At 46.8% G+C, this 25,923-nt stretch overlaps 1 protein-coding gene across 2 annotated transcripts in view; it reads right to left on the bottom strand.

The window, feature by feature from the left end:
- The window catches only part of SMCHD1 (structural maintenance of chromosomes flexible hinge domain containing 1), a 719,028-nt gene that overhangs the window by 376,098 nt on the left and 317,007 nt on the right, over positions 1 to 25,923 (bottom strand). For both annotated transcript variants that reach the window (XM_033933958.1, XM_033933959.1), the window contains exon 22: positions 11,189 to 11,261. In XM_033933958.1, the coding sequence (XP_033789849.1) occupies positions 11,189 to 11,261 (73 nt within the window). The remainder of the gene's footprint in view (positions 1 to 11,188; positions 11,262 to 25,923) is intronic.

Raw genomic sequence — 25,923 nt, 5'->3', positions numbered from 1 at the left:
TAGCAAAGCATTCGATAGCGTACCACACCGCAGGTTACTGAGCAAGATGAGTTCTATAGGATTAGGTAACACATTGACGAAATGGGTTGGGAGCTGGCTTGGAGGTAGGCTCCAAAGGGTGGTGGTGAACGGCACCCCCTCCGAAATGACAGAGGTGATTAGTGGAGTACCACAGGGCTCAGTCTTGGGCCCAATCCTATTCAACATCTTTATAAGAGACTTGGCAGAAGGGCTTCGAGGTAAAATAACATTATTCGCCGATGACGCCAAACTGAGTAATGTAGTGGGCAAATGCACAACAGACGAAGATTCAGTGCCCGACAACATGATGCACGACCTACTCCTACTGGAGCGATGGTCTAGGACATGGCAACTCAACTTCAATGCCAAAAAATGCAAAGTTATGCACCTGGGCAGCCAGAATCCATGCAAGTCTTATACCCTTAATGGCGAGATCCTAGCAAAAACGGTAGCAGAACGAGACTTGGGGGTAATCGTCAGTGAGGACATGAAGTCTGCCAATCAAGTGGAGCAAGCTTCGTCCAAGGCAAGACAAATCATGGGCTGCATACGAAGGGGTTTCGTCAGTCGTAAGGCGGAAGTCATTGTGCCATTGTATAGATCCATGGTGAGGCCCCACCTGGAATACTGTGTGCAATTCTGGAGGCCGCATTATCGCAAGGATGTGCTGAGACTGGAGTCGGTGCAAAGAATGGCCACCCGGATGGTCTCGGGACTCAAGGATCTACCATACGAAAAACGGCTTGACAAATTACAGCTATACTCGCTCGAGGAGCGCAGAGAGAGGGGGGACATGATCGAGACGTTCAAGTATCTTACGGGCCGCATCGAGGCGGAGGAAGATATCTTCTTTTTCAAGGGTCCCACGACAACAAGAGGGCATCCGTTGAAAATCAGGGGCGAGAAACTACGAGGTGACACCAGGAAATTCTTTTTCACTGAAAGAGTGGTTGATCGCTGGAATAGTCTTCCACTACAGGTGATTGAGGCCAGCAGCGTGCCTGATTTTAAGGCCAAATGGGATCGGCACATGGGATCTATTCACAGGGCAAAGGTAGGGGAGGGACATTAAGGTGGGCAGACTAGATGGGCCGTGGGCCCTTATCTGCTGTCTATTTCTATGTTTCTATGTTTCTATGGAGAGGTGGGAGGGTTGCGAGAATATCTGCCTGCTGTCCCTGGATAACACCTGTTACGGTAAGTAACTGTGCTTTATCCCAAGACAAGCAGGCAGCATATTCTCTACATGTGGGTGACCTCCAAGCTAACCAAAAAGGGACGGAGGGAATGTTGGCAATTATGAAAACAGAGCATGGAACCCCGACCGGCCAAACCGGCCGTCGCGCCGGGAAAACCGTCCAAACAGCAGTGAGAGGTGAAGGTATGAACCGAAGACCAAGTGGCAGCCTCGCAGAGCACCTCAATAGGCAAGGCTCTGAGGAAAATGACAGACGTGATCCGATCATGCAGCAAGAGACCAGCCCGAGCGTAGCAGAAGGAAAAACAAGCAGCCAACCAATTGGATAAGGTGCGCTTGGAAACAGGGCGACCCCACGGACGAGGATCGAAAGAGATAAACAGTGGAGGAGCCATCCGATGAGGCTCAGTAGGATGCAGGGAAAAGGCTAACTCCCGCATACAAGCCAGAGTGTGAAGCACCCCTCGCCCGGGGGGCGAGTGGGCTTCGGAAAAAAAGACCGGAAGAACAATGGAATGATTAAGATGAAAGTCCGAAACCACCTAGGCAAGAACTAGGGATGAGTACGCAGGACCACCGTGTCATGATGAAATACAGCAAAAGACGGGTCCGCAACCAGAGCTAGCAGCTCACTGACTCTACGAACAGACGTGAGACCAACCAGGAATATCACCTGCCAGGTGAAGTAGAGCTTCATCAATGGGTTCAAACGGAGGTTTCACCAATTGAGCCATGACCACAAGAAGATCCCAACCCACCGGAGGGGGCTTGACGGAGGATGAACATTGAAGAGACTCTTCATAAAGCGGGAAACCGTCGGATGGACGGAGAGCAGCTGCCCATCAAGTGGCCAAAGAAGGCAGAAAACGCACAGAGGAGGACTCGAAGAGATATCGATTCGAGACCAGATTGAGCCAAGTGGAACAGATAATCCAGCACTGAAGGCAAGGAGGCAGACAGCGGATCCATGTGGTGCTCAGCACACCACGCAGCAAATCTGGACCAGTTCTGGGAATAGCATTGCCGAGTGGAGCTCTTCCGCGAGGCCTAGAGAACATTCCCACCGACTGAGAGAAACAGAAGGAGGGAAGCACGTGATGAGGAACCAAACTGATAAGTGTAGAAACTGCAGATTGGGATGCAACAGAAAACCTCAACACTGAGACAGCAGAGAAGGAAACATAGGTAGAAGCAGAGGCTCCCTGACACTGAGCAGGGAGAACCATGGCTGCCGGGGCCACAGAGGAGCCATCAAGATCATGGTGGCACAGACCGACAGGAGGTGTACCAAAGGCCGGAGAATCAGAGGAAAGGGAGGGAACATTGAGGAACCTGCCCGTCCAATCGAGAAAAAAGCAACCGCCTCGAGGCGAACCCGGGAGAACATCCGCGAGCAGTATCGAGACAACCAATCAATGAGGAGCGAATAGAACAGAACTCCCTGTGGAGTTCCCCACCGAACAACCACCTGCCGCAGAGTCTGAGAATGGAGCGACCAGTCGTGCGGCCAAAAAGCGACCCAACGTGTCCACCAGACAACGCTGCTCGCCCTGGAAATACACCGCCCGACAAAAGAGGTTGTGGCATAACGTCCCCTACCAATAACGAAGGGTTTCCCTGCAAAGTGACAGGGAACCAGTACCCCTGGCTGGGTCACAGAATATATCGCTACCTGGACGTCTTTACGCATCAGGACCCTGCAAACCTGCAGCCAAGAACGAAAATCCACCACGGCAGTGGAAAGGCTCAGCGCTCCAGCAGGCTGATGTGGCAGCAACGGTTCGCACTCGACCAAGACCCTGAGACCGAAGGCCGCCGAGGCGCGCCTCTAAGCCTATGGAGAGTAGTCCATCGTCAGAATCTTCTGATACGACAAGGTGACCCTCCAATGAAGTAAGCATTTCAAGGAGGGAGGCACCGCAATGTGCCGGAAAGCCGGATCCCTATCCTGCCACCACTGAGACGCTCAGGTTCAGTGGGGCGAAGAGGAAACCAGGCGAACAGTGGGACCTGAACCGTGGAGCCCATGGTCCTAAAAGGATCATCATCAGCTCAACTGAGACCGAAGATGGCTGAGACACCAGCTGACTCAGGCGCAGACGAGCAGCCTGCCGAGGCAACGCCGAAAAGACCGGAGGTGGACCGAGAACAGAGGGGCCACCTTCCGGCATAAACAAACAAGGGCCTCCCCCTGAGGGCGAGACAAGAAGGAGCGCAAACAAACAGGGTTCAGGTCCGCACCGACGGACTCCCGAGACTGGGGCGGACAGAAGCTGAACAGCTCCTGGACTAGAACCTAGTGCAGGGCAGGAAGAGCCAGGACAAGACTCAGATGGGCAGATGGGAACGCCCAACCGACAGAGGCGAGGCTACCCCCCTGGTGCATAGACACGAAGGAGTCACCCCTCCTGAAGGGAGGGGAGGAATCCCCAGAAGGAGAGCAGCCCGAAGGCTATGCGAGAATAGTCCAAAAGACGGCCAGAAGCCGCCGAAGCCGGCAGCTGGACCATAACCCGGCGCTGCTGCAGCTATTATGGCCGCTGCGAAAGAGGCCGAGATAACACAGGAAAGGTATCCGGAGGGCCCCGCCGGAGAAGGAGCCAAGGCAGAAGGGATTCATCTGAAGGCGTCCAGATAGGTGAAGGACCGGTCGCGTTCTGAGAGGCGGTTAGTGGCCGCCGCAAGAGAGGCTTCAAGAAATGCAGGACTCACGCAAGTAAAATGGCGAGATGATCCTGGAGGTTCGGATCCCCAGCCCCACTCTGCGCCAAGCGAGACGACACCTGGCGGGAGCAATAGAGCCGGAGCAGGGAGAGAGTCTCCTCCAGGAGACCAAACTCCGTACTTTAAGATTCCGGCACGTCCGCCCGGAATGAACCGAAGAAAAAGCGGGGAACCCTCCCAAACAGGAGCAGGAGACGTCGAGGCACAGAGCCCCAGGCGACGTCAAGGCACTAAGCCCCCGTCTATAACGGGGCACAAAACCACAGTCTACGCCGAGGCCCAAGCCTCAGCCGATGCTGAGGTATAAAGCCCCCCAGCGACGTTGCGGCACCAAGCCACAGGCGACAGCGAGGCACCAGGCCACCGTCAACCAAGGGGCACAAAGCCCCAGACGAGGTAAAGTCACAAAGCCCCAGTCGACTGCGAGGCATGAAGCCACGATCAACGACGAGGCATAGAGCTCCAGCCGACAATGAGGCCCCCAGCCTCAGTCGACAGGGAGGTACAAGCCTCAGGCGACGCTGAAGCACAAGCGTCAGGCGACGCAGCGCACACGGCTGCAGCCCACGTCGAAGGTACAAAGCATCCGCCAAGCCTCAGTCGATGGCGAGGCAGAACGTCGAAGCACAAAGCCTCAGACGACGTCGAGGCATAAAGCCGCAGTCTACATCGAAGCACAAGGCCCCCGGTGGTGGCGAGGTACCAAACCACAGTCGACGTCGAGGCAACAAGCCACAGTCGAAGTCCATGCACAACGCCACAGACGAGGTTGAGACACAATGCCCCAGACGACGCGAGGTACAATGCCCCAGACGACGTCGAGGCACGAAGCTCCAATCGACGGCGAGGCACCAAGCCTCAGTCGACGTCAAGGCACATAGCCCCAGTCGACGTCGAGGCACAAAGCCTCCGTCGACGCCGAGGCACCAAGTCTCAGAGGGCGGCGAGGCACAAAGCCCGAGTCGATGTCGAGGCACAAAGACCGATACGACGGCGAGGCATAAAGCCCCAGTTGAGGGCGAGGCATAAAGCCCCAGTTGAGGGCGAGGCATAAAGCCCCCGTCGACGTCGAGGCACAAAGCCCCAGTTGAGGACGCCCCAGTCGATCCCAGGCGATGTCGAGGCACGAAGCCCCAGGCGACGTCGAGGCACGAAGCCTCAGCCGAGGCAGGAAGCCTCAGCCGACGTCGAGGCAGGAAGCCTCAGCCGACGTCGAGGCAGGAAGCCTCAGCTGACGTCGAGGCACGAAGCCCCAGCTGACGTCGAGGCACGAAGCCCCCGCCGACGTCGAGGCATGAAGCCCCCCGCCGACGTCGAGTTACGAAGCCCCCGCCGACGTCGAGGCACGAAGCCCCCGCCGACGTCGAGGCACGAAGTCCCTGCCGCCGACGAGACACAAAGCCCCAGCCGACGTCGAGGCACGAAGCCCCAGTCGGCGTCGAGGCACACCGATGTCGAGGGTCAGAAGTCGGCACCGTACCAATGAAACTGGTAATGAAGGTGCAGCAGTGCGCTCCATAAGGGCAACCTCGAGAAGAGTATTCCCATGAAAGGAGGTACGCTTCGAAGGTCTCCGAGAGGCAGGCCCAACTGCACGCGATGCCCGGAATGCCTGAGACTCAGCCGGCGGCGTTACCGAGGTAACGCACCTAGAAAGGAATAAATACTTACCGGGGATTGATCCGATCGAAGGAAATTGGGTCCTGCCCATTCTGCTCACACGAGGTGAGCCCAGAGAGAGGCCAGGGAAGAAGAAACACAGCTGCAGCCAAACGAGGCCTAGCCGCATGGCTGAAGCCCGAGAAGGGCCTGCTGGTGAAATCACAAGAAAAAACCCTTTTTTTTTTTTTTTGAAACAAAGAAAATACACGATAAATCAACCACGCACAGCGACTCCCTAACAAAATAAAGAAGCCGCGGTGCTAGAAAGGAACTTAGAAGAACGCAGAGAAGAGAGACAGGGCTTTCTGGCTCCGCGGAAAACTAAGAACTGAGGACCATGAGGAGGGGATGCGCCCTCTAGTGGATCAGGAAGGCACACACATGCGTGGTGCAGCACTAGCAAACTTGAAATCTTCAATCAAGTTTGCTTGAAAAACTGTCCGCGTTGGGGCTCCGTGGATGACGTCACCCACATGTAGAGAATATGCTGCCTGCTTGTCCTTGGACACCGTCTAGCCCGCCTACTCCACAGGGCTTTAAACTAGGTAAGTCGGCGGAGGGTACAGGCACAAACAACATACCTGGCGAACTAAACTGCCAATACATTTTTGAGGCTGAGGTAAGTAATCACCGAAATTCTAGGTCTGGGTCAGGGGTGGGTGCACACACTTTCGAGTCGGGAGTAGGGTCACATCATATTTATGGGTCACATTGTAATTCCGGGTCTAGGGGGAGTACACACTGTAGTTCTGGGTATATGGGGAGTACACATTGTGGTTCTGGGTCTAAGGAAAACACAAATAATGCTAAAGGTGTTCAAGTAGCTCAAGCAGGAATATCCCCATTGAGACGTAACAAAAATACAACATGGAGGGCTATGTACGTCAACGCACACAGTTTAGGAAACAAGATCCTGGAATTGGAAACAGAAATAAGGAATGCCGACCTGGATGTGGTGGCGATATCCGAGACCTGGCTCACAGACTCCCACGGGTGGGACATGGTCATACCGGGTTACAACTTGCTTCGCCGGGACAGGGAGGGCAGAATGGGACATTAAGGTCACGAGAATCTCAGATGTCCAGTATACTGGGGAATCCCTTTGGGTTAATTTGGCCAGAGAGAAGGACAAATGCTTGTATCTTGGCGTAATTTACAGACCCCCAAGACAACAGGATGACCTGGATATGGAAATAATCGGAGATATAGAAAATATCACCTTGCGTGGGGACACAGTATTGCTGGGTGACTTTAACATGCCTGATGTGGATTGGGTTACACTTACCTCTGCTTCCGGCAGCAGCAGGAGGCTATTAAACTCTATGAAGGGAGCAAGACTCAGGCAACTGGTGTTGGAACCAACAAGGGATCAGGCAATACTGGACCTGATACTTACCAATGGAGAAAGTGTCACAGAGGTTTTGGTGGGCGACACATTGGCCTCCAGTGACCACAACATGGTATGGTTCAATCTCAAGAAAGGTTTCACTAAATCTATCACACTGACCAAGGTCCTCAAATTAAAAGACACAAATTTCAAAGAAATGGGAGACTTCGTTCACCAGGCGCTACAAAGCCAAGCAGAAACCGATAACGTGGAAGATATGTGGTCGACTTTGAAAGCAATCATACAAGAAGCAACAAACCGCTATGTTAAATCAGCAAGTAAACTGCGAAGGAACAATAAGCCACAGTGGTTTACTGCAGAGATCTCAGACCTCATCAAGGAGAAGAAAAAAGCATTCATCTCTTACAAACAATCGGGGAAGCAGGATTCTAGAGCAGACTACCTGACCAAATCAAAAGCCGTCTAAACAGCAGTCAGGGAGGCTAAATTCCACATGGAGGAGTCTCTAGCAAAGAACATCCAGAAGGGAGATAAATCCTTCTTCAGGTATATCAGTGATAGAAGAAAAAACTCAAGCGGGATTGTACGTCTTAGGAATCCAGACGGAGACTATGTGGAAACGGATTCGGAAAAAGCCTAACTATTAAATGAATACTTCTGCTCAGTCTTCACCCGAGAAGAGCCGGGGCTTGGCCCTCAGCTACAGACAAGGGTTGGCTCAGTTGACCCGTTTAGTAACTTTGAGTTTACGCCCAGCAGTGTCTACGGTGAGCTGTCAAAGCTCAAGGTTAACAAAGCAATGGGGCCGGACAACCTGCATCCCAGGTTACTAAGGGAGCTGAGTGATGTCTTGGCGGAGCCGCTGTCTGCGCTCTTCAACCTCTCCCTTAGTACAGGCAGCGTCCCGTTGGACTGGAGGACGGCTAACGTCATTCCACTCCACAAGAAAGGCTCAAAGATAGAGACAGCAAACTACAGACCAGTGAGTCTAACATCGATAGTGAGCAAACTAATGGAAACTCTAATCAAACACCAATTGGATAAGATCCTGGATGAGGAGAATCTACGGGATCCCCGACAACATGGATTTACTAAGGGGAGATCATGCCAAACCAACCTGATCAGCTTCTTTGACTGGGTGACGGGGAAGCTGGATATTGGGGAGTCCCTGGACATCATGTATCTGGACTTTAGCAAAGCATTCGATAGCGTACCACATCGCAGGTTGCTGAACAAGATGAGTTCTATAGGATTAGGTGACACATTGACGCAATGGGTTGGGAACTGGCTTGGAGGTAGGCTTCAAAGGGTGGTGGTGAACGGCACCCCCTCCGAAATGACGGAGGTGATCAGTGGAGTGCCACAGGGCTCAGTCTTGGGCCCAATCCTATTCAACATCTTTATAAGAGACTTGGCAGAAGGGCTTCGAGGTAAAATAACATTATTCGCCGATGACGCCAAACTAAGTAATGTAGTGGGCAAATGCACAACAGACGAAGATTCAATGCCCGACAACATGATGCATGACCTACTCCTACTGGAGCGATGGTCTAGGACATGGCAACTCAACTTCAATGCCAAAAAATGTAAAGTTATGCACCTGGGCAGCCAAAATCCATGCAAGTCTTATACCCTTAATGGCGAGATCCTAGCAAAAACGGTAGCAGAACGAGACTTGGGGGTAATCGTCAGTGAAGACATGAAGTCTGCCAATCAAGTGGAACAGGCTTCGTCCAAGGCAAGACAAATCATGGGCTGCATACGAAGGGGTTTCGTCAGTCGTAAGGCGGAAGTCATTATGCCATTGTATAGATCCATGGTGAGGCCCCACCTGGAATACTGTGTGCAATTCTGGAGGCCGCATTATCGCAAGGATGTGCTACTGTTCCTGTAACTTACTCTTATCCTGAAATGTAACTCTACTGGAATATTCCAGATATTTCTATATTGTAATCCGCCTAGAACCGCAAGGCACAGGCGGAATAGAAATCCCTAATGTAATGTAATGTAATGTGCTGAGACTGGAGTCGGTGCAGAGAATGGCCACCCGGATGGTCTCGGGACTCAAGGATCTTCCATACGAAGAACGGCTTGACAAATTACAGCTATACTCGCTCGAGGAGCGCAGAGAGAGGGGAGACATGATCGAGACGTTCAAGTATCTTACGGGCCGCATCGAGGCGGAGGAAGATATCTTCTTTTTCAAGGGTCCCACGACAACAAGAGGGCATCCGTGGAAAATCAGGAGCGGGAAACTACGAGGTGACACCAGGAAGTTCTTTTTCACTGAAAGAGTGGTTGATCGCTGGAATAGTCTTCCACTACAGGTGATTGAGGCCAGCAGCGTGCCTGATTTTAAAGCCAAATGGGATCGGCACATGGGATCTATTCACAGGGCAAAGGTAGGGGAGGGACATTAGGGTGGGCAGACTAGATGGGCCGTGGCCCTTATCTGCCGTCTATTTCTATGTTTCTATGTCCTGGGATAATAAGATATTAGGGATTATGAAGAGGATAGCTAGCTTTACATTTTAAATACACATAGCTTTACGTTTTGGAGAAAAGCCAGGTTTTCAGATGCTTTCAGAATAATTGGAATGAGCCTAGGTTCTGGAACGGGGCAGGGAGGTTATTCCAAAGCTCTGTGAATTTGAAGAAAAGGGATTTCCTTAATTTACCTGCATACATGATGCCTTTTAACGAGTGGAAAGATAGTTTAAGTTTGTGGGCGGATCTGGTAGTGTCAGGTCTCTAAGAATTCTAGGATAGTGGAATTAGGGGAGGAAGAATGCCATGTAGGGATCTTGAATATTAGGCAGGTACATTTAAAGTGAATTCTAGAAATCACCGCAAGCCAGTGAAGTTTTGACAGAAGCGAGGAAACATGATCGAATTTGCTTTTTACGAAGATCAACCTAGCCGCAGTGTTCTGGATCCGCTGAAGTCTTTGAAGATTTTTCTTGGTTAGACTTAGATAGATGGAATTACAATAGTCCAGTCTGGAAAGAATGATTGATTGTACAAGGACAGCAAAATGTTGTTGGCAGAAACAGGATCTCACTTTCCTCAACATGTGAAGACTAAAAAAAACATTTTTTTACCAGAGAGTTGAGATGATCATTAAAGGAAAGTGTAGAGTCAATAATGATGCCCAAAACTTTGCTTGAGAATTCAATCTGCAATGTGGGACCAGAAGGTAGTGGAATGAGCATCGGATTGTAAGCTCTTCTGAGCAGGGACTGTCTAATGTATGTTAAAATGTACAGCGCTGCATATGCCTTTCAACGCTATAGAAATAATAAAAAGTAGTACTAGTAGTAATGATGCAATATTGGCACTCTCAGTAGACACTGCTTTCATAGGATGATATTCATTCTTCGTATTCAGACTTGCCAGATGATGTTGAAGAAAATTTAGATGTTATAACCGTAACTGTTTTGGTCTGCCTTTCCTCATATCTTGCTTTTGTCATGATTTTCTTTTCCTCATGCTGCTTCTTTTGCAGTTGTTTAAAGGTCAACTCCACTCATACAGCAAGAAAACACAGCCTGCCTTTGCTTCTGTAGAATTTTTGATCTTCATTTTTAAGTTCAGTCATAACATCTTTTTTTGAAATACCAAAGTTTGAAAACACTTTTAAGGATTTCTTCATTCTATAACCTTCTCTTTGACGAGTTGTGTGTTTATTTAGGGATAAATACTCTTTGTGTAGTTTATTCAACTTCCTATCCTAGTTCAATCCCATACTGCTCATCACTGACTCATATGCCAACTTACAGCTTTCCGGTAAAGGTTTTCCTTCATCATAGTGATGAAAATTGACCAGTCAACATCCAGTCCACGTGGCAGTCTAGCAGTTAACAGCTGACAGACTAACTTCCCAAGGAGCCAGTTTCCAGATGCAGATCACAAACTAGATGATGCCATACAAACTAATTATGCTGAATCACCTACAATACCCAACACACAAGCAAATAGTGCATGCTGGGGTGAACTCTAAATATTGTCTAATCAAGCTGAAATTTGATGCACGAGTAAGACATACCAAATGGACAAAAATAAGCCTTGTGGAGACTAGAATTGACAAGGTTGATTTTTTTCCATACTACAGTGGATCTCTCTATTGGATATATATAAACCACTTTAACTCTACCACAGAAAGGTGGTATTGCATATACCTAATAGCGCTAAAAAACCAATAAGATGTACTAGTACCAATCAAAACAAATACTCACCAGGCAGCAATCTTATTCTCAAAGTCTGAGTGTCCTCTTTCAAGCCAGGTAAAATCACCTTTAGATTGAAATTCTGTGGAATAGACCAATATGTCGTCAAACCATCACGAAGTATCAAAGTCAGATTAGTATATAAATAGGTGATTAGGTTTTCACTTGTTCATTAGAATATCAGATGCATTTTTGAGATATTTAAAATAAAAAGTCAATCATAATCTCAGTACTAACAACGACAAATTAAGTTCTTACCTCGTTAATCTGGGTTCTCTTAAGATACACAGGAGTCTGAACTGTAGCTGTTGATTACCATTTCTTGCGAACAGCAGAAGGATATCTCTTTAAGAACTTGAAACTCCTCCCCTTATGCAGTGGGGCACAACACCCTTCTCAGTTGGTACCAAAGCAATCGAACTCCTCTGAAACATAAAAAAAGAGGAGAGGCACAGGGAGCTCCCCCAACAATAAACATATTCTGCTCTGCTCTGAAACTTAGAAAACAGAACAATGATTAATAAACATTTAACGAGTAAACAGAGAACAATCAACCACTCACATGAGTAAATCAGAACCAATCTGCTGTAGAAGAGGTCCCAAATGGACACTGGCAAGGTCCAAGGCAGAAATCAGGTGAATCAGAACAAATTCTCACATGGAGGGGAGTACGGACTCCTGTGTATCCTAACAGAACCCAGATTAACAAGGGGAACCTAATCTGTTGCTCTGTTGCAGATACACAGGAGTCCGTAGTTGATGTACCAAAGCAGTACCATAAGGCTAGGGAGGGATAAATTAGCCTGCCCGCAGAACTGAGGACCCAAAGCTGCCACATCCATTCTGTAGAACTTTGTAAAGGTGTGCAGAATAGCCTAAGCTCTGCAGATTTTATCAGGCCAAACAGCCTGAGATTCTGCCCAGTAGGTCACCATACCTCTCATGGAATATGCTGCCAGAGAAATAGGCAGCTGTTTCCTGACCAAAATGTAGGAAGAGGAAATTGCCAGGTGGATCCATCTGGTAATGGAAGTTTTGGAAGCTGGCTTGCCCCTCCTCAAGAGAATGGTCAGAACAAGAAGATGATCAGAAAGCCTGGAGTCATTAGTCCTCTCCAGGTAGATGAGCAGGGCCCTGTACACATCCAGCTTGTGAAGAGGTTTATCCTGTTTGGCCGAACCCATAGCCTGAAAGGTAGGCAGATGACTTGGCAGAAGGGCTTCGAGGTAAAATAACATTATTCGCCGATGACGCCAAACTGAGTAATGTAGTGGGCAAATGCACAACAGACGAAGATTCAGTGCCCGACAACATGATGCACGACCTACTCCTACTGGAGCGATGGTCTAGGACATGGCAACTCAACTTCAATGCCAAAAAATGCAAAGTTATGCACCTGGGCAGCCAGAATCCATGCAAGTCTTATACCCTTAATGGCGAGATCCTAGCAAAAACGGTAGCAGAACGAGACTTGGGGGTAATCGTCAGTGAGGACATGAAGTCTGCCAATCAAGTGGAGCAGGCTTCGTCCAAGGCAAGACAAATCATGGGCTGCATACGAAGGGGTTTCGTCAGTCGTAAGGCGGAAGTCATTGTGCCATTGTATAGATCCATGGTGAGGCCCCACATGGAATACTGTGTGCAATTCTGGAGGCCGCATTATCGCAAGGATGTGCTGAGACTGGAGTCGGTGCAAAGAATGGCCACCTGGATGGTCTCGGGACTCAAGGATCTACCATACGAAAAACGGCTTGACAAATTACAGCTATACTCGCTCGAGGAGCGCAGAGAGAGGGGGGACATGATCGAGACGTTCAAGTATCTTACGGGCCGCATCGAGGCGGAGGAAGATATCTTCTTTTTCAAGGGTCCCATGACAACAAGAGGGCATCCGTTGAAAATCAGGGGCGGGAAACTATGAGGTGACACCAGGAAGTTCTTTTTCACTGAAAGAGTGGTTGATCGCTGGAATAGTCTTCCACTACAGGTGATTGAGGCCAGCAGCGTGCCTGATTTTAAGGCCAAATGGGATCGGCACATGGGATCTCTTCACAGGGCAAAGGTAGGGGAGGGACATTAAGGTGGGCAGACTAGATGGGCCGTGGGCCCTTATCTGCCGTCTATTTCTATGTTTCTATGAAGTTCCTGATTAACGTGGAAGGTGCAGACCACCTTTGGAAGAAAGAAAGGAACAGTGTGCAGCGAAATATCTGATTCCACGAAATAGAGAAATGGTTCTCTGCAGGAGATATCCTGCATTTTGAGATCCTTCTTAACGAAACTATGACAACCAAAAATACTGTCTTAACTGTAAGATCTAGCAGGGTAGCCTCCAAAAAAGGCTTGTATGAAGCACAGGCCAGGCCCTTCAAGAACACATTGAGATCCCAAGATGGGAACAGTCTGAACAATGGGGATCTCAGCCTTAAAGCCTCCCTCAAAAACCAGGTGACTGAGAAGCCAGAGATCGAAGGCTGCTCCAAAAGCATGAGCTACTAGTTATATGCACTTTGAGGGATGAAACTGCAAGGTCTTTTTCGAGACCAGCTTACAAGAAAGCAAGGATCACCTGCACCAGAGCTCTCTCTGGCTCTGCTTCTTGGCTGAAAGATCTTACAGGTCTTAGCATAAGCTGCAACTGTTGTAGGCTTCTTAGCCCTAAGGAAAGTCATAACCACAACCTCCAAATCTCCTTTCCGAATCAAGGCCGTGCACTCAAGAGCAAAGTGTTCCAGCTTCTCCATCAGAACCGGGTCTTGACTGAGAAGCCCCATATAAACAGGCAGCTTCAGGGATCTGTCTCTCTGTAAACGCACCAAGGTCTCCGGGGCCAATTCAGAGCCACCAGGATCACCAGACCCCAATGGACCGCTATCCTGCAGATGATCTGACCCACCATGGCCCATGGTGGAAATACATAAAGAAGATGATCTGTGGGCTAAGGCTGAACAACAACATCCTACCCTGTGCTTCCCTGCTCGACTCTGCAACTGTAAAAGCAAGCTGCTTTCGTATTCTTGGTTGCAACTATGAGATCCATGCCTGGCTTGCCCCAAGTCCAAACTATGAGGGAAAACGGCTTTTAAAACAAACCTCTCTCCAGAATCCAGAGTCTGCCAGCTGAGAAAGTCGCCCTGGATGTTCTCTTGTAAGTGAAGTTCCATCCACTGGAATAACATATGAGCTTCCAGGCAAAGACCAGCATTTCTGGTGCCACCTTGTCTTTACGTAAAATACCACTGTGGCGTTGTCCGAAAACACCTTGACTGCTTTCCTTGTCAGGAAAGACTGCAACTAAAGAAAGGCCAAACAAATGGTCCTCAGTTCCAGACGATTGATGGACCACTTGCCCTGGAGTAGGCGACCGCAACAGAGAACCCCCCCAGATGAGGCTGGCACAGATTGTGAAGGTCACCCATGAATCGATTCTGCGAGGCATGCCTGTCGCTAAGCTCTCCCCTTGGAGCCACCAAAGCAGGCTGTGCTTTGCCTCTGAAGTTTAGGAGAGCTTCCTCAGCAAAGGGTGATGTTGCAGAGACCATCTGGACAGAAGGGAATGCTGGAGAGGACGCATATGTGCACTACTTCCAAGGAGGTTGCCATTGAGCCCAGCAACAGCAGATACTGCCAGGTCGTAGGACTCGTAGGGGCCAAGATCACAAGGATCTGTTTCCTGAGCTTCTGTTTGTGTGGCTCGGGAAGAAAAATGCAGCCCTGTACTGTGTCAAAGCAGACTCCCAGACACTCCAAGCACGAGAGTAGGCTGAAGATAACTCTTTTGGAAACTGACTATCCAGCCCAAGTCTTGCAAGAGGTCCACTACTTGACGGACCACACGTTCGCAGTCCACTAGAGAGGGGGCACTGATCAGCCAATTATACAGCTAAGAATGCAAATGGACACACATCTGGGCAGCTACCACCATCATCATCTTGGTAAAGGTATGGGGCATCGTGGCCAAACTGAAGAGAGCACCACAAACTGGAAGTGGTGCTGAAGCACTTGAAATCTGATATCTCCTTTGAGCCAGAAATATGGGGATGTGAAAATACATCTCCATCAATTCCAGACAGGCAAGGAGCTCTCCCAGTGCCATAGTCGTTTTGTTGGAGCAGACTGCTTCAATGTGAAAGCGGGGGACCTTTAGGGCCTCGTTTACAGCCTTTAAATCCAGAATGGACCTCCAATCTTCTGTGCTTTTTTGGGGGCACTATGAAGTATAAAGAGTACTTGTCTGAGCCCAATTCTTTTTTGGGAACTGGTTCTATACTATAAATATCTAAGTCATTTCACTGTCGCTTGAACTCTGACCTCTTCCGGCCATCCGGCTGGGGAGTTCAGAACAGATCTGGAGGGAGGCTGATAAAACTCGATCCTGTGCCCCTCTTTGATAATGTCCAGCACCCAGTGGTTGGTTGAGATCTGTTTCCATTTGTCCCTAAATGCTGACAGCCACCTTCTGATGTGAGGAGGGTCAGCCATCCTCCTGGCATCATTGCTGCTTCTTAGAGGTTGAGCCACTACGGGAAACTGCAGATTGCTGGCGCCGATAACCGGCAAATTTGTCTAGTTCCCTGAAAGGGCCTCTGGGAGCAGTGACTGGAAGAAAATTGGCATTCCTTAACTGCTCAAATACTGATTGTTAAGACATTGTGAGTATGAATGTGCAATACAGTATATCAAAACCTTCCATTCAATCGCAATCTCTTGTGCCTATATGTTTTTCCTTTGAATAGGGCATGAGGTCTGATGTTCTTTCTATTTCTATTGAAGCAACATCTCCAAGGTTTTTTGTCCACAAGCCACAGAGTTTTTTGAATTGCCAGAAAGTTTTAAGAACGAGTGATCATTAGAGAATCCCCTGGTGAAACGGTTGAGGCTGCTGCTGGGATCTAAGATAAGTGACTTTACATCGTATTCTGCTGGTTATTGTTAAAGTTTTGTATAGAAGACCTTTGCTGGTTCTAGCGGTTTTTGCTTGGGACATTAACAATGGTCAGACCACACTTGGAATACTGTGTCCAACATTGGTCTCCCAACCTAATGAAGGATATAAAACTGCCGGAATGGGTGCAGAGATGAGCAACAAAGCTGGTTAAAGGTATGGAGAACTTGGAATACAAGGAACGACTTAGGAGACTGGGATTGTTCTCCCTTGGGAAGAGGAGACTACGAGGAGATATGATCGAGACTTTCAAAATACTGAAAGGAATCGACACAATAGAGCAGGAAAATAAGTTATTTACAATGTCCAACATGACACGGAAAAGAGGACATGGACTGAAGCTGGGGAGGGACAAGTTCAGGACAAATATCAGGAAGTTCTGCTTCATGCAGCGAGTGGTGGACACCTGGAATGCTCTCCCAGAGGAGGTTATTGCGGAATCCACCGTCCTAGGATTCAAAAGTAAACTTGATGCACATCTCCTTACGAGAAGCATACAGGGATATGGGTGACTAAAATTACGCCAGGTGTACACCTGGCTGGGCCTCCGCATGTGCGGATCATCGGACTTGATGGACCAAAGGTCTGATCCGGAGATGGCGGTTCTTATGTTCTTACATTGTTATTGTGAGAGTTTTTGTTGCTCCATGAACTATTTCATTCTGGTCCTTTAAAGTTTTAGGACTGCTAGCTATTTAAGCAGGTGTACTAGTTAAATATTATTAAATAAATAAAAGTTTATTGCACTTTTTTGCACATAATATCTAGAAGTGTTTTTAAACAGTGATAATACTCCTTGTCCCCACTGTGCCCTTGAACCAAGCAATGAGCTTTGAGCACAGGGTCATTTGAGGTTTTTTCCCCTATTTGAAATAACATTTTTGACTTTTCAGTTCTGTGTTTATTTTTGGTATCTTTATGTAAGATGGGCCTAAAATATGCCACTGATGACATTTTGAACACTTTTGAAAGGGTTGCCATAGCTGCAGGTTGGCCTGAGAATCAGTGGGCTGTGAGGTTTGTGCCATGCCTGGTGGGGAAGGCTCTCTTAGCTTACAAAACTCTAAACCCTGACCATATAACAGATTATGCTAGGTGGTCCCATATTTTAGAGTCCAAGCAGTATGGAAAGAGGTTAAATAGCCCAGTGGAAGAATGACCTGGCCCCAAAGGGCAAGTTGGAGCCAGGTTATCCAGCCTTAGCAAGAGGAACGGATGTTGTGTCCTTACCCAGACCTTTACATAAGAACATAAGAATAGCCTTACTGGGTCAGACCAATGGTCCATCAATCCCAGTAGCCCGTTCTCATGGTGGCTAATCCAGATCACTAGTATCTGGCCAAAACTCAAGGAGTAGCAATATTCCATGCTACCGAACCAGTTCAAGCAGTGGCTTTCCCCATGTCTTTCTCAATAACAGACTATGGACTTTTCCTCCAGGAACTTGAACAAACCTTTCTTAAAACCAGCTACGCTATTCGTTCTTACCACAACCCTCTGGCAATGCGTTCCAGAGCTTAACTATTCTCTGAGTGAAAAAACAATTTCTTCCTATTGGTTTTAAAAGTATTTCCCTGTAACTTCATCGGGTGTTCCCTAGTCTTTGTAATTTTTGATGAGGATGAGGCTTTGCAATAATTCCTATGGGCCCTAGAAGAGGGTCCTGAACAGTGCAAAAAGAAGTATGCTGAGCTGAGGGAAGTCATCCAGTGGGTGAAAGACCAGATACAAATGCTGAGGTGCCAGAGAGAGGTGGGTCTGGGAGCATATAGTAAGGCAGAACAGTTGTTCCAGCAGATTAACTCACTTCAAAAGGAATCTGAACAAAAGGGGCTAGAGATGGAGAAGATGCACAGGCAACAGGCACAAGGACAAAAAACTCGGGGCCAACAGATGATCCAACTAAAGGACATCCATTGCAACTTAGGAGACATGCAGGAGGCTATGGGCATCCTCCAGGAAAAGTTAAAAACCCTAAAAGAGGGGGAATTGAAAGAGTCTCTTCAAAATCTAACAGGAAGGGTAACTTGATTGGAAAAGAGCGAGGACCCTGGGAGGACAGAATATAGCGAACCTCAGGATATACCCCAAGCCCTTATCATTGAACCAGAGACGGAGAAAGAAAAAGGGCCAATCTACTTACTAATGTTTAAGCCCTGTCCCAATTGCGTGAAATGTCTTCCACTAATCTTAGGCTCCCCGGTGGTAGGACTCCTAGGGTGGGGGTATGTGACAGAGACCCTGCAACCCCAGAGCTTAAACCCCAGGAATATGAGCCTAGACCTACCAGTAGCCCAAGGAGGAGGGGTTTAGAACGTCTAAGAGAAAGGAAAAGTCAAATTAAAAGTACCAATTACAAAGTTGTCCCTTTAAAGCCTGCAATAGCTAAGTCACAGTTTAAGAGTGCAGGACCCTTTAAACCTCTACCTGTTCCAGCCAGAGAGAAGGGGTGGGGCCCTGCAGCCCAGGACTTTAGAGAGAAGCTTTCCTCTTCAGAGAGACACACAGCACCTGGCCTAGAAGGAAGAAGGCAGTCCAGAAAGGGAACTGCTGAGCTGCTGAGGAAACTGCTGGCAAGAGAAAATGAGCAAGTAGAATTTTCTGATGCTGAAATGCAGGAAGTAGAATGTCCAGGGAATAATTGGGACCAAGAAGAGGAAGGAATGGAATGGCAGCTGGGCTCAGACATGCTGGAAAATTCAGAGGAAGCCATGGACTGTGAACAATGCTCTATGGCAACTGGAAGCTGTGAGTAGCTGTGATAAGTGTTTGTGGACTTCTTGTTTGTTTGTTTCCCTGCTGATAAAAGCTACTGCTCGTGGGCCAGTACTAGAGACTGAAGCTAACTTGTTTTTTGGTGGGAGGGGGGGTTTCCCCTCTTTATTATCTGAATGGGAGGACTTAAAGCTAGCTGTGTGTTTGTGACATAAAGCCCAGGGATTGAAACTTGCGCTCCTTGTTTTTTTTTTCCAAACCTTTTTGGTTTTGTTTTTTTCTGAAAATGAACGTGCTCTGTGATAAAGCCAGGACAGGGCAGAGGTTCAGAATGATACACCTATGTACTGGAAATATTATTATCAAGGTAAGAACAACCTCTTTTTCCAGTGCAATAGATGTCATTCTGGACAAGGACATATAAAAGCAGTCCCATAAATCTAGGACAGGCTGACTGCACTGGCCCTTAAAACTGAGGACCCAAACTCAGCGTCTTCTTGTGCCAGAACATTTACACTGCAAAATTTGGCAAACATATGCAGAGTGGACCAAGTTGCTGCCCTACAAATCTCTGCAGAATAGTGTTCCCAGCTTTAGCCCATGATGCAGCTACACTTCTGGTCAAATGCACCTTGACAGAAACAAGAGACTTGTGTCCCAGAAATAATGTATGTTGACGAAATGGCTTTATGAATCCATCTGGAAATCATTGCCTTGGAAGTGGGCGTGCCATGCTTATTCAAATGAGTCAGCACAAATACACTTCTTCCTCAATATTTGCATGGGTTAGGGGCAGAGCTGACCCACGAATATTGAAAATTTGCAAATAACTTTTGGGCCGGCTCTGACTCACCCCTGCCTTCCCCCCAGCATCCCAGACCCTTTTTAAAACAAAACCCTGCATCCCAGACCTCCATGGAGCTTACCTGGTGGTCTAGCGGGCTTCGGGGTAGGAGCATTCTTCCTACGCTACTGCCCCGTGCAGATCACTCATACAAAATGGCTGAGGGGAGTTCCTGTCGTAGTCTCGATCACCTCTGTCTCCCACACTCTTCAACCTATACATTGCTTCCCTCTGCTCCTGCCTAGACAAACAAAGCCTAACCTCCTACAGCTATGCAGATGACATCACCATTCTCCTCCCCTTTAACCAACCAGCGTCCTCCATGGTAGGCACAATAAACAGAACACTTCAAACAGCAGCAACATGGATGAAAGAACACAACTAAAACTTAACCCTGACAAAACAAACTTCATCCTCCTAGAAAACAGCAAAGCCTCAACCTTAACAAACCTAGTAATAAACTCTATCTCATACCCCATTCAACCCACGCTAAAACTCCTTGGAGTGCTGATAGACAGAGGCTGTACCATTCAACCACAAATCAACAAAATAATAAAAACATCATTTGCAATTATGAGAAACCTAAGACAAGTTCAAAAATTCTTCGACAGAACGCAATTCCAACTCTTGGTACAATCTCTAATCCTAGGCCTAATAGACTACTGCAATATACTATATCTCCCCTGCCAAACCACCACGATAAAACAACTACAAACAATACAAAACACAGCCCTAAGACTTATCTAATCACTGAAAAAAATACGACCACCTCACAGAGGCATATTACGACTTACACTGGCTCCCAATACAAGCCAGAGTACACTTCAAATTCTACTGCCTACTATTTAAAGCTATAAATGGAGACAGTCCAACCTACTGGAACAATTTAATTCAATCCACCTCAACCAGATACAGGAGAACCCACACACTATTCACACACCCACCAACCAAAAATGTCAAACGAAGAAAACTATATGACAACCTACTGGCCACCAGAGCAGCGAACCTGGACAGACAACTGTACTGATTTCGACTACAGACTACAAAACCTTCAAAAAAGAAACAAAAATCCTACTCTTCAAAAAATACATAAAACCAATATAACACAACCATATCTGTCCCAAGCTTCACCTGCAATACTACCTACTCCTTAGCAAATTAGAAAATGTTCAAACTATTCCTTATGTACTTCTTAATATCATGACAATTCTTATGTAATCCGCCTTGAACCGCAAGGTAATTGTGGAATAGAAATCACTAATGTAATGTAATATGATTGAAACATTAAAATACTTGAAAGGTATTAACTTAGAACAAAATCTATTTCAGAGAAAGGAAAATGGTAAAACCAGAGGGCATAATTTGAGGTTGAGGGGTGGTAGATCCAAGAGTAATGTTAGGAAATTCTTCTTTATAGAGAGGGTGATTGATGTATGAAATGTGCTCCTGAGGGAGGTGGTGGAGAAGAAAACTGTAACAGAGTTCAAACAAGTGTGAGATGAACACAGAGTATCTCTAATCAGAAGATAATGGGTATGTATTGAAGGAATTAAGGCCAATACTCAGCAGACTTGCACAGCCTGTGTTCTGTATATGGACATTCATTTGAGGACGGGCTGGGGAAGGCTTCGATGGCTTGGATGGGCTGGGATGGTTAAGATGAGCTGGAGTGAGCTTTGATGGAGACTCCAGTAGATGGAACCTAAGCACACCACTGGGCAGGGCTCTGGGTGGTCTGGCCCAGAAATATCTAAAAAAAAGGACCATTTAAACTAAATAATTTATGGAGCATGTATGGATGGGCAGACTTGATGGACCATTCGGGTCTTTATCTGCCGCCATTTACTATGTTATCATGTAAGTCTTCCATGCTTTAGCATAGGTAGAGACTGTAGATGACTTCTTAGACCTGAAAAGGGTGGCAATGACCATGTTTAAATATCCTTTGCACTCTAACACTTCATGTTCCATAGCCATGCCATAAGAGCATAGTGATCCTGATCCTTCATGCATACTGGACCCTGCAAAAGGAGATTTGAATGCACCTGCAACCAGAGGCCTTGGCCTGTTTGAAAACTTATCAGATCTATGTACCACAGCCTGTGAGGACAATCTGGAGCCACCAGAATGACTCTTCCCGATGAGCTGCTATCTGTTGAAGGATTCGGCCTATAATGGGCCAGGGAGGAAAGACATACAACAGGACATCTTGAGGCCATGGCTGGACGAGAGCATCGAGACCCTCACTTCTGTGCTCAAACCTTCAACTGAAGAACTTATCTGCCTTCTTGTTCTTTTCCATTGTCATTAAATCAAAGCGTGGGTGACCCCAGCACTGAACAATGGATTAAAATGCTGCTGCTGCTGACAATATCCACTCACCCAGATGCGAGGTCTGTCTACTGAGGAAGTCTGCTTGAACATTGTCCACTTCCGCAACATGCGCTGCTGATAGCGCTTGGAGATGACACTCTGCCCAGTGGAAGAGCATGCGGGCTTCCAGACAAAGATGCATTCTTGGCGCCTCCCTGGTGGTTGACATATGCCACCACTGTAGCAATGTCAGACAAAACTGACTGCTTGACCTTCGAGAGTCTTCTGCAACTTCACTAGAGCCAACCGAAAGGCCCACAGTTCTAGCCTGTTGATTGATCACTTTCTATGAGAGGGCATTAAACATCCCTGAATCAGGTAATGGTTGCAATGAGCTCACCAACCAAGACTGCATCTGTCATCATGACCACCCAGGAAACTATCCAAACAGACATGCTCTTTGAGAGGAACTGAGGACGAAGCCACCAATCCATGCTGGCCTGAGCCTCCAGTGTCCATGGTAGACACTTCTGTAACGCGTCCATCTGTGAAGACCAGCAGGAGACGCTGGAAAGGACACATGTGGGCTCTCACCAAAGGCACATCTATTCTGGCCACCATGGTCCCCAGGATAGTCCCACACCAATGGAGCTGACTTTTCCAGGATATAAGACTACCAGGTACTCCAGGGATTGAGTTGGCGTCAAATTGCTCTTTCGATAACTTATAATCCAACCCAACTCCTCCAGGACTCAAATCATTTGATCCACTGTGCGCTGACCCTCGGACAATGAGAGGGCACCGATCAACCAGTTGTCTAGGTAGGGATGCACTTGCAAACCCATCTTGCGCAGGTGAGCTGCTACAACAACCATCACTTTGGTGAAGGTCCGAGGAGCTGTCGCCAGACTAAATGGCAGAGCTGCATATTGATAATGATGTTCCAGAACATGAAATGTGAGAAATTTTCTGTGGTTTGGGAAAATAAGGATATGTAAGTAAGCCTCCATCAAATCTAGAGAAGCAACTGTCTCCATGTGAAAATGGAGAACTCTGAGCACTGCATTCACATGAGTAAGGTCCAGAATGTGCACAGAACTTCTGAAAAAAAAATAAAAATAAATTACTAAAAATCCAAAATGGCCACCAGCAAGGCTTTGGTATCTAAAATCACTAATATAACTTCTCAAAGTAAAAAAAAAACACACCAGCAAATTTAGGATTTTTGAGTAGGGGGAACACAGCTCTCCCCTATTCACCTAACAGGCTGTAACAGTCTTACTTACTGTGAGCTGTGCTGGCCATGTGCTGCAGCCTATCTCAGCTCTTTCAGTAGATGGAAAGGTGAAGGATTATTGCTTCATGCTGAAAATTCCTCATCAATGCTGATCTTCAGGTTGCTAGTCAGACATGGTGTCTGACCCCTCCCCCTCAATGGACAGATGGATGTGCTACTAGAAGAGGGAGACAAAAAATGCATCCAGCACCCTGTGAGACACTTCGGAGCCTCCTATGGATGCCTAACAGCTTGTGCTCAACCCCAGTTAAGCAGTAAGTGAAGATGGTAAGCAGGGACGCCCCTGAGCTCCAAAATACTTGTGTAGAGTCTGCTACTTCTCTACACAAGCAGAGCTAACACTAAAGATGGTACGTTCCGAGAACTAAAAACACCAAATAACAATTGAAAACACTGAATAAGAAAATGGAAAGAGCAGAACAGACACTCCTTCCGGCTTGCATGCAGAAGGGAAAAACTACAGGTGGCAGTAGAGCTCTGAGTGAAGTAAGAGGGTCACAGAAAAAAATCTGGTATGGATTCCTTCTGCATATGGCTCGTGGCCATAGGGAGATGATTTGCTTATCCAGAATGACATATATATTGCACTGGAAAAAACAATTCTACCACACCATATCAATAATTTTCAGGAGTCATATATCAAAGCCTACCTAGGAAAACATTAAATAGTAAACAATGCAGTGGGCAAAACATACCTACTGGAAAAATTAAATAAGCCAGATTAGTATAGAGACTTCAATCCCAATTCCACACATGCTGAATATAGACAGACTCTCATTGAGTACAGAATAAGTAACTGCAAGCTAAGAATTGAAATAAACTGACAACAATTAAACCAAACTCCCAGGAATCTGTACTCTGCAACACTAGAGAAACAGAACAGTGTTGTATATCCCCCTGTAGTATACAAAAAAACCTTACACATCAAATAACCAACCAACGGGTGTAACTTTCAATAACTGACATGTTCTATTCACTGCATTAAAAATTAACAAGCAAAAATAAAACAAAAAATGGAAAATAAGGAGGACTAATTCAAAACATTTTTGACTAGCTTTCAGAGGTCCATAGGAAAGTGATTTTGTCCTCAAAGTTAGTAAAAAAATTGAATTAGTCCACCTTTTCTGTTTCTGTTTATTTCTCACCCGCCCTTAACCAGGGCGAGTTACATATTAACATACAAAATAAAAAAATTACATTTATCGTACAAAACACTTCAGAGACATACTATAACAAATTACTTACTTACATATCAAATTTTCTTGTTTTATTTTTAATTAATTAACCTTTAAACTGGACTAAAAGTGCTATAACCCTTCATCCAAAAATTTAAAATAAAATTATTTTTCTACCTTTGTTGCCTGGCCATTTTATTTTTTTCTAATTAGGTCCCAGTCTCTGATTAATCTCTTCTGTCTTTCCTTATTTCTCTTTCCAGGATTTCCTGTACATTTGTTACTCCTCTCGCTCCTCCTGTTGTCATTTCCTCTACTATATCCCTCTCTGATACTGATCTTTTGCTTTCAACTTTCTTCTATTTTTATGCTTTTTTGTCCGTTCAGATTTCATTCATTCTTACTATGCATTCTTCATTCTCTCCAAATTTTCAATGCATCTACCACCTTTTCATATCTTTTCGTCATCCAGGCCCTCCTATTTTCCTTCCTCTTATTCCCCAGTCTTTCATTTACTCTTCCATCTCTTCCCTTGCCATCCAACATCTTCTCTCTCTTCCTGCAGATCAGCATTGCCCCATTTCTCTTTATCCCTTATCCTGCATTTCCCCATTTTCTTTCTTTTTCTGTCTCTTTTCCCCTTCCAGCATTAAATTACCGCATTCTGAATTCTTCTCCACATTCAGCATTAAATTACACCCCATTCCCTGTTCCTTTTCTCCATCCAGCATTACCCCATTCTCACTCTCTCTTTCTCTATTCCCCATCCAGCATTAGCTTGTTTCTCCTCCTCATCCTGCATTGACCCATTTTTTTTTCTCTTCTCCCCATCTAACATTAACTATGTTTTGAGGCTGCCTCCTGCTGACCAGCTGCACTTCAGATAAGGAAAGGAGGGAGGAAGCGAGGGGGTTCATGGCTCAGGACTGCCGTCTGCTTCTGCCACTTTGGGGCTTGAGGGAGGGAGGAGGGCTTTGCGGCTCAGGACTGCTGTCATGCTGGTGCTTCAGGGTGAGGGTGAGGGGGAGCAGAACTGAGACTGTGTTCAACCAGGTTTCTAACACACTCTCAATTAACCAGAAAAACAGTTATCCAGGATCTACTAATCCCCATGGATGCCGGATAGTTGATATAATCTTTTACATCCTATCGACCCCAATAATCAATTTGATATCATTAATATCAATGACAAACTTGAACAGATTCATTTATGGTTGGACAACAATAGACTCTCTCTAAACATTAATAAAACCAACACGTTACTCTTCCCTTGGAAAGAAAATCATAAAATATCTGTTCCTATTAAAATCCAAGGAGTAACGCTCAAACAAATTAATAAAATTTGGATCTTAGGCGTCATCCTTGATGAAAACTTAACATATCATGACCACATCAGTTATGTGGTCAAAGCCTCTTTTTACAGACTACGTCAAATCCGTTCTATTTCAAAATTTC

Source organism: Geotrypetes seraphini, chromosome 2, assembly GCF_902459505.1.
Source record: "Geotrypetes seraphini chromosome 2, aGeoSer1.1, whole genome shotgun sequence".
NCBI lineage: Eukaryota > Metazoa > Chordata > Amphibia > Gymnophiona > Dermophiidae > Geotrypetes > Geotrypetes seraphini.
This window is presented reverse-complemented; position numbering and strand designations above follow the sequence as displayed.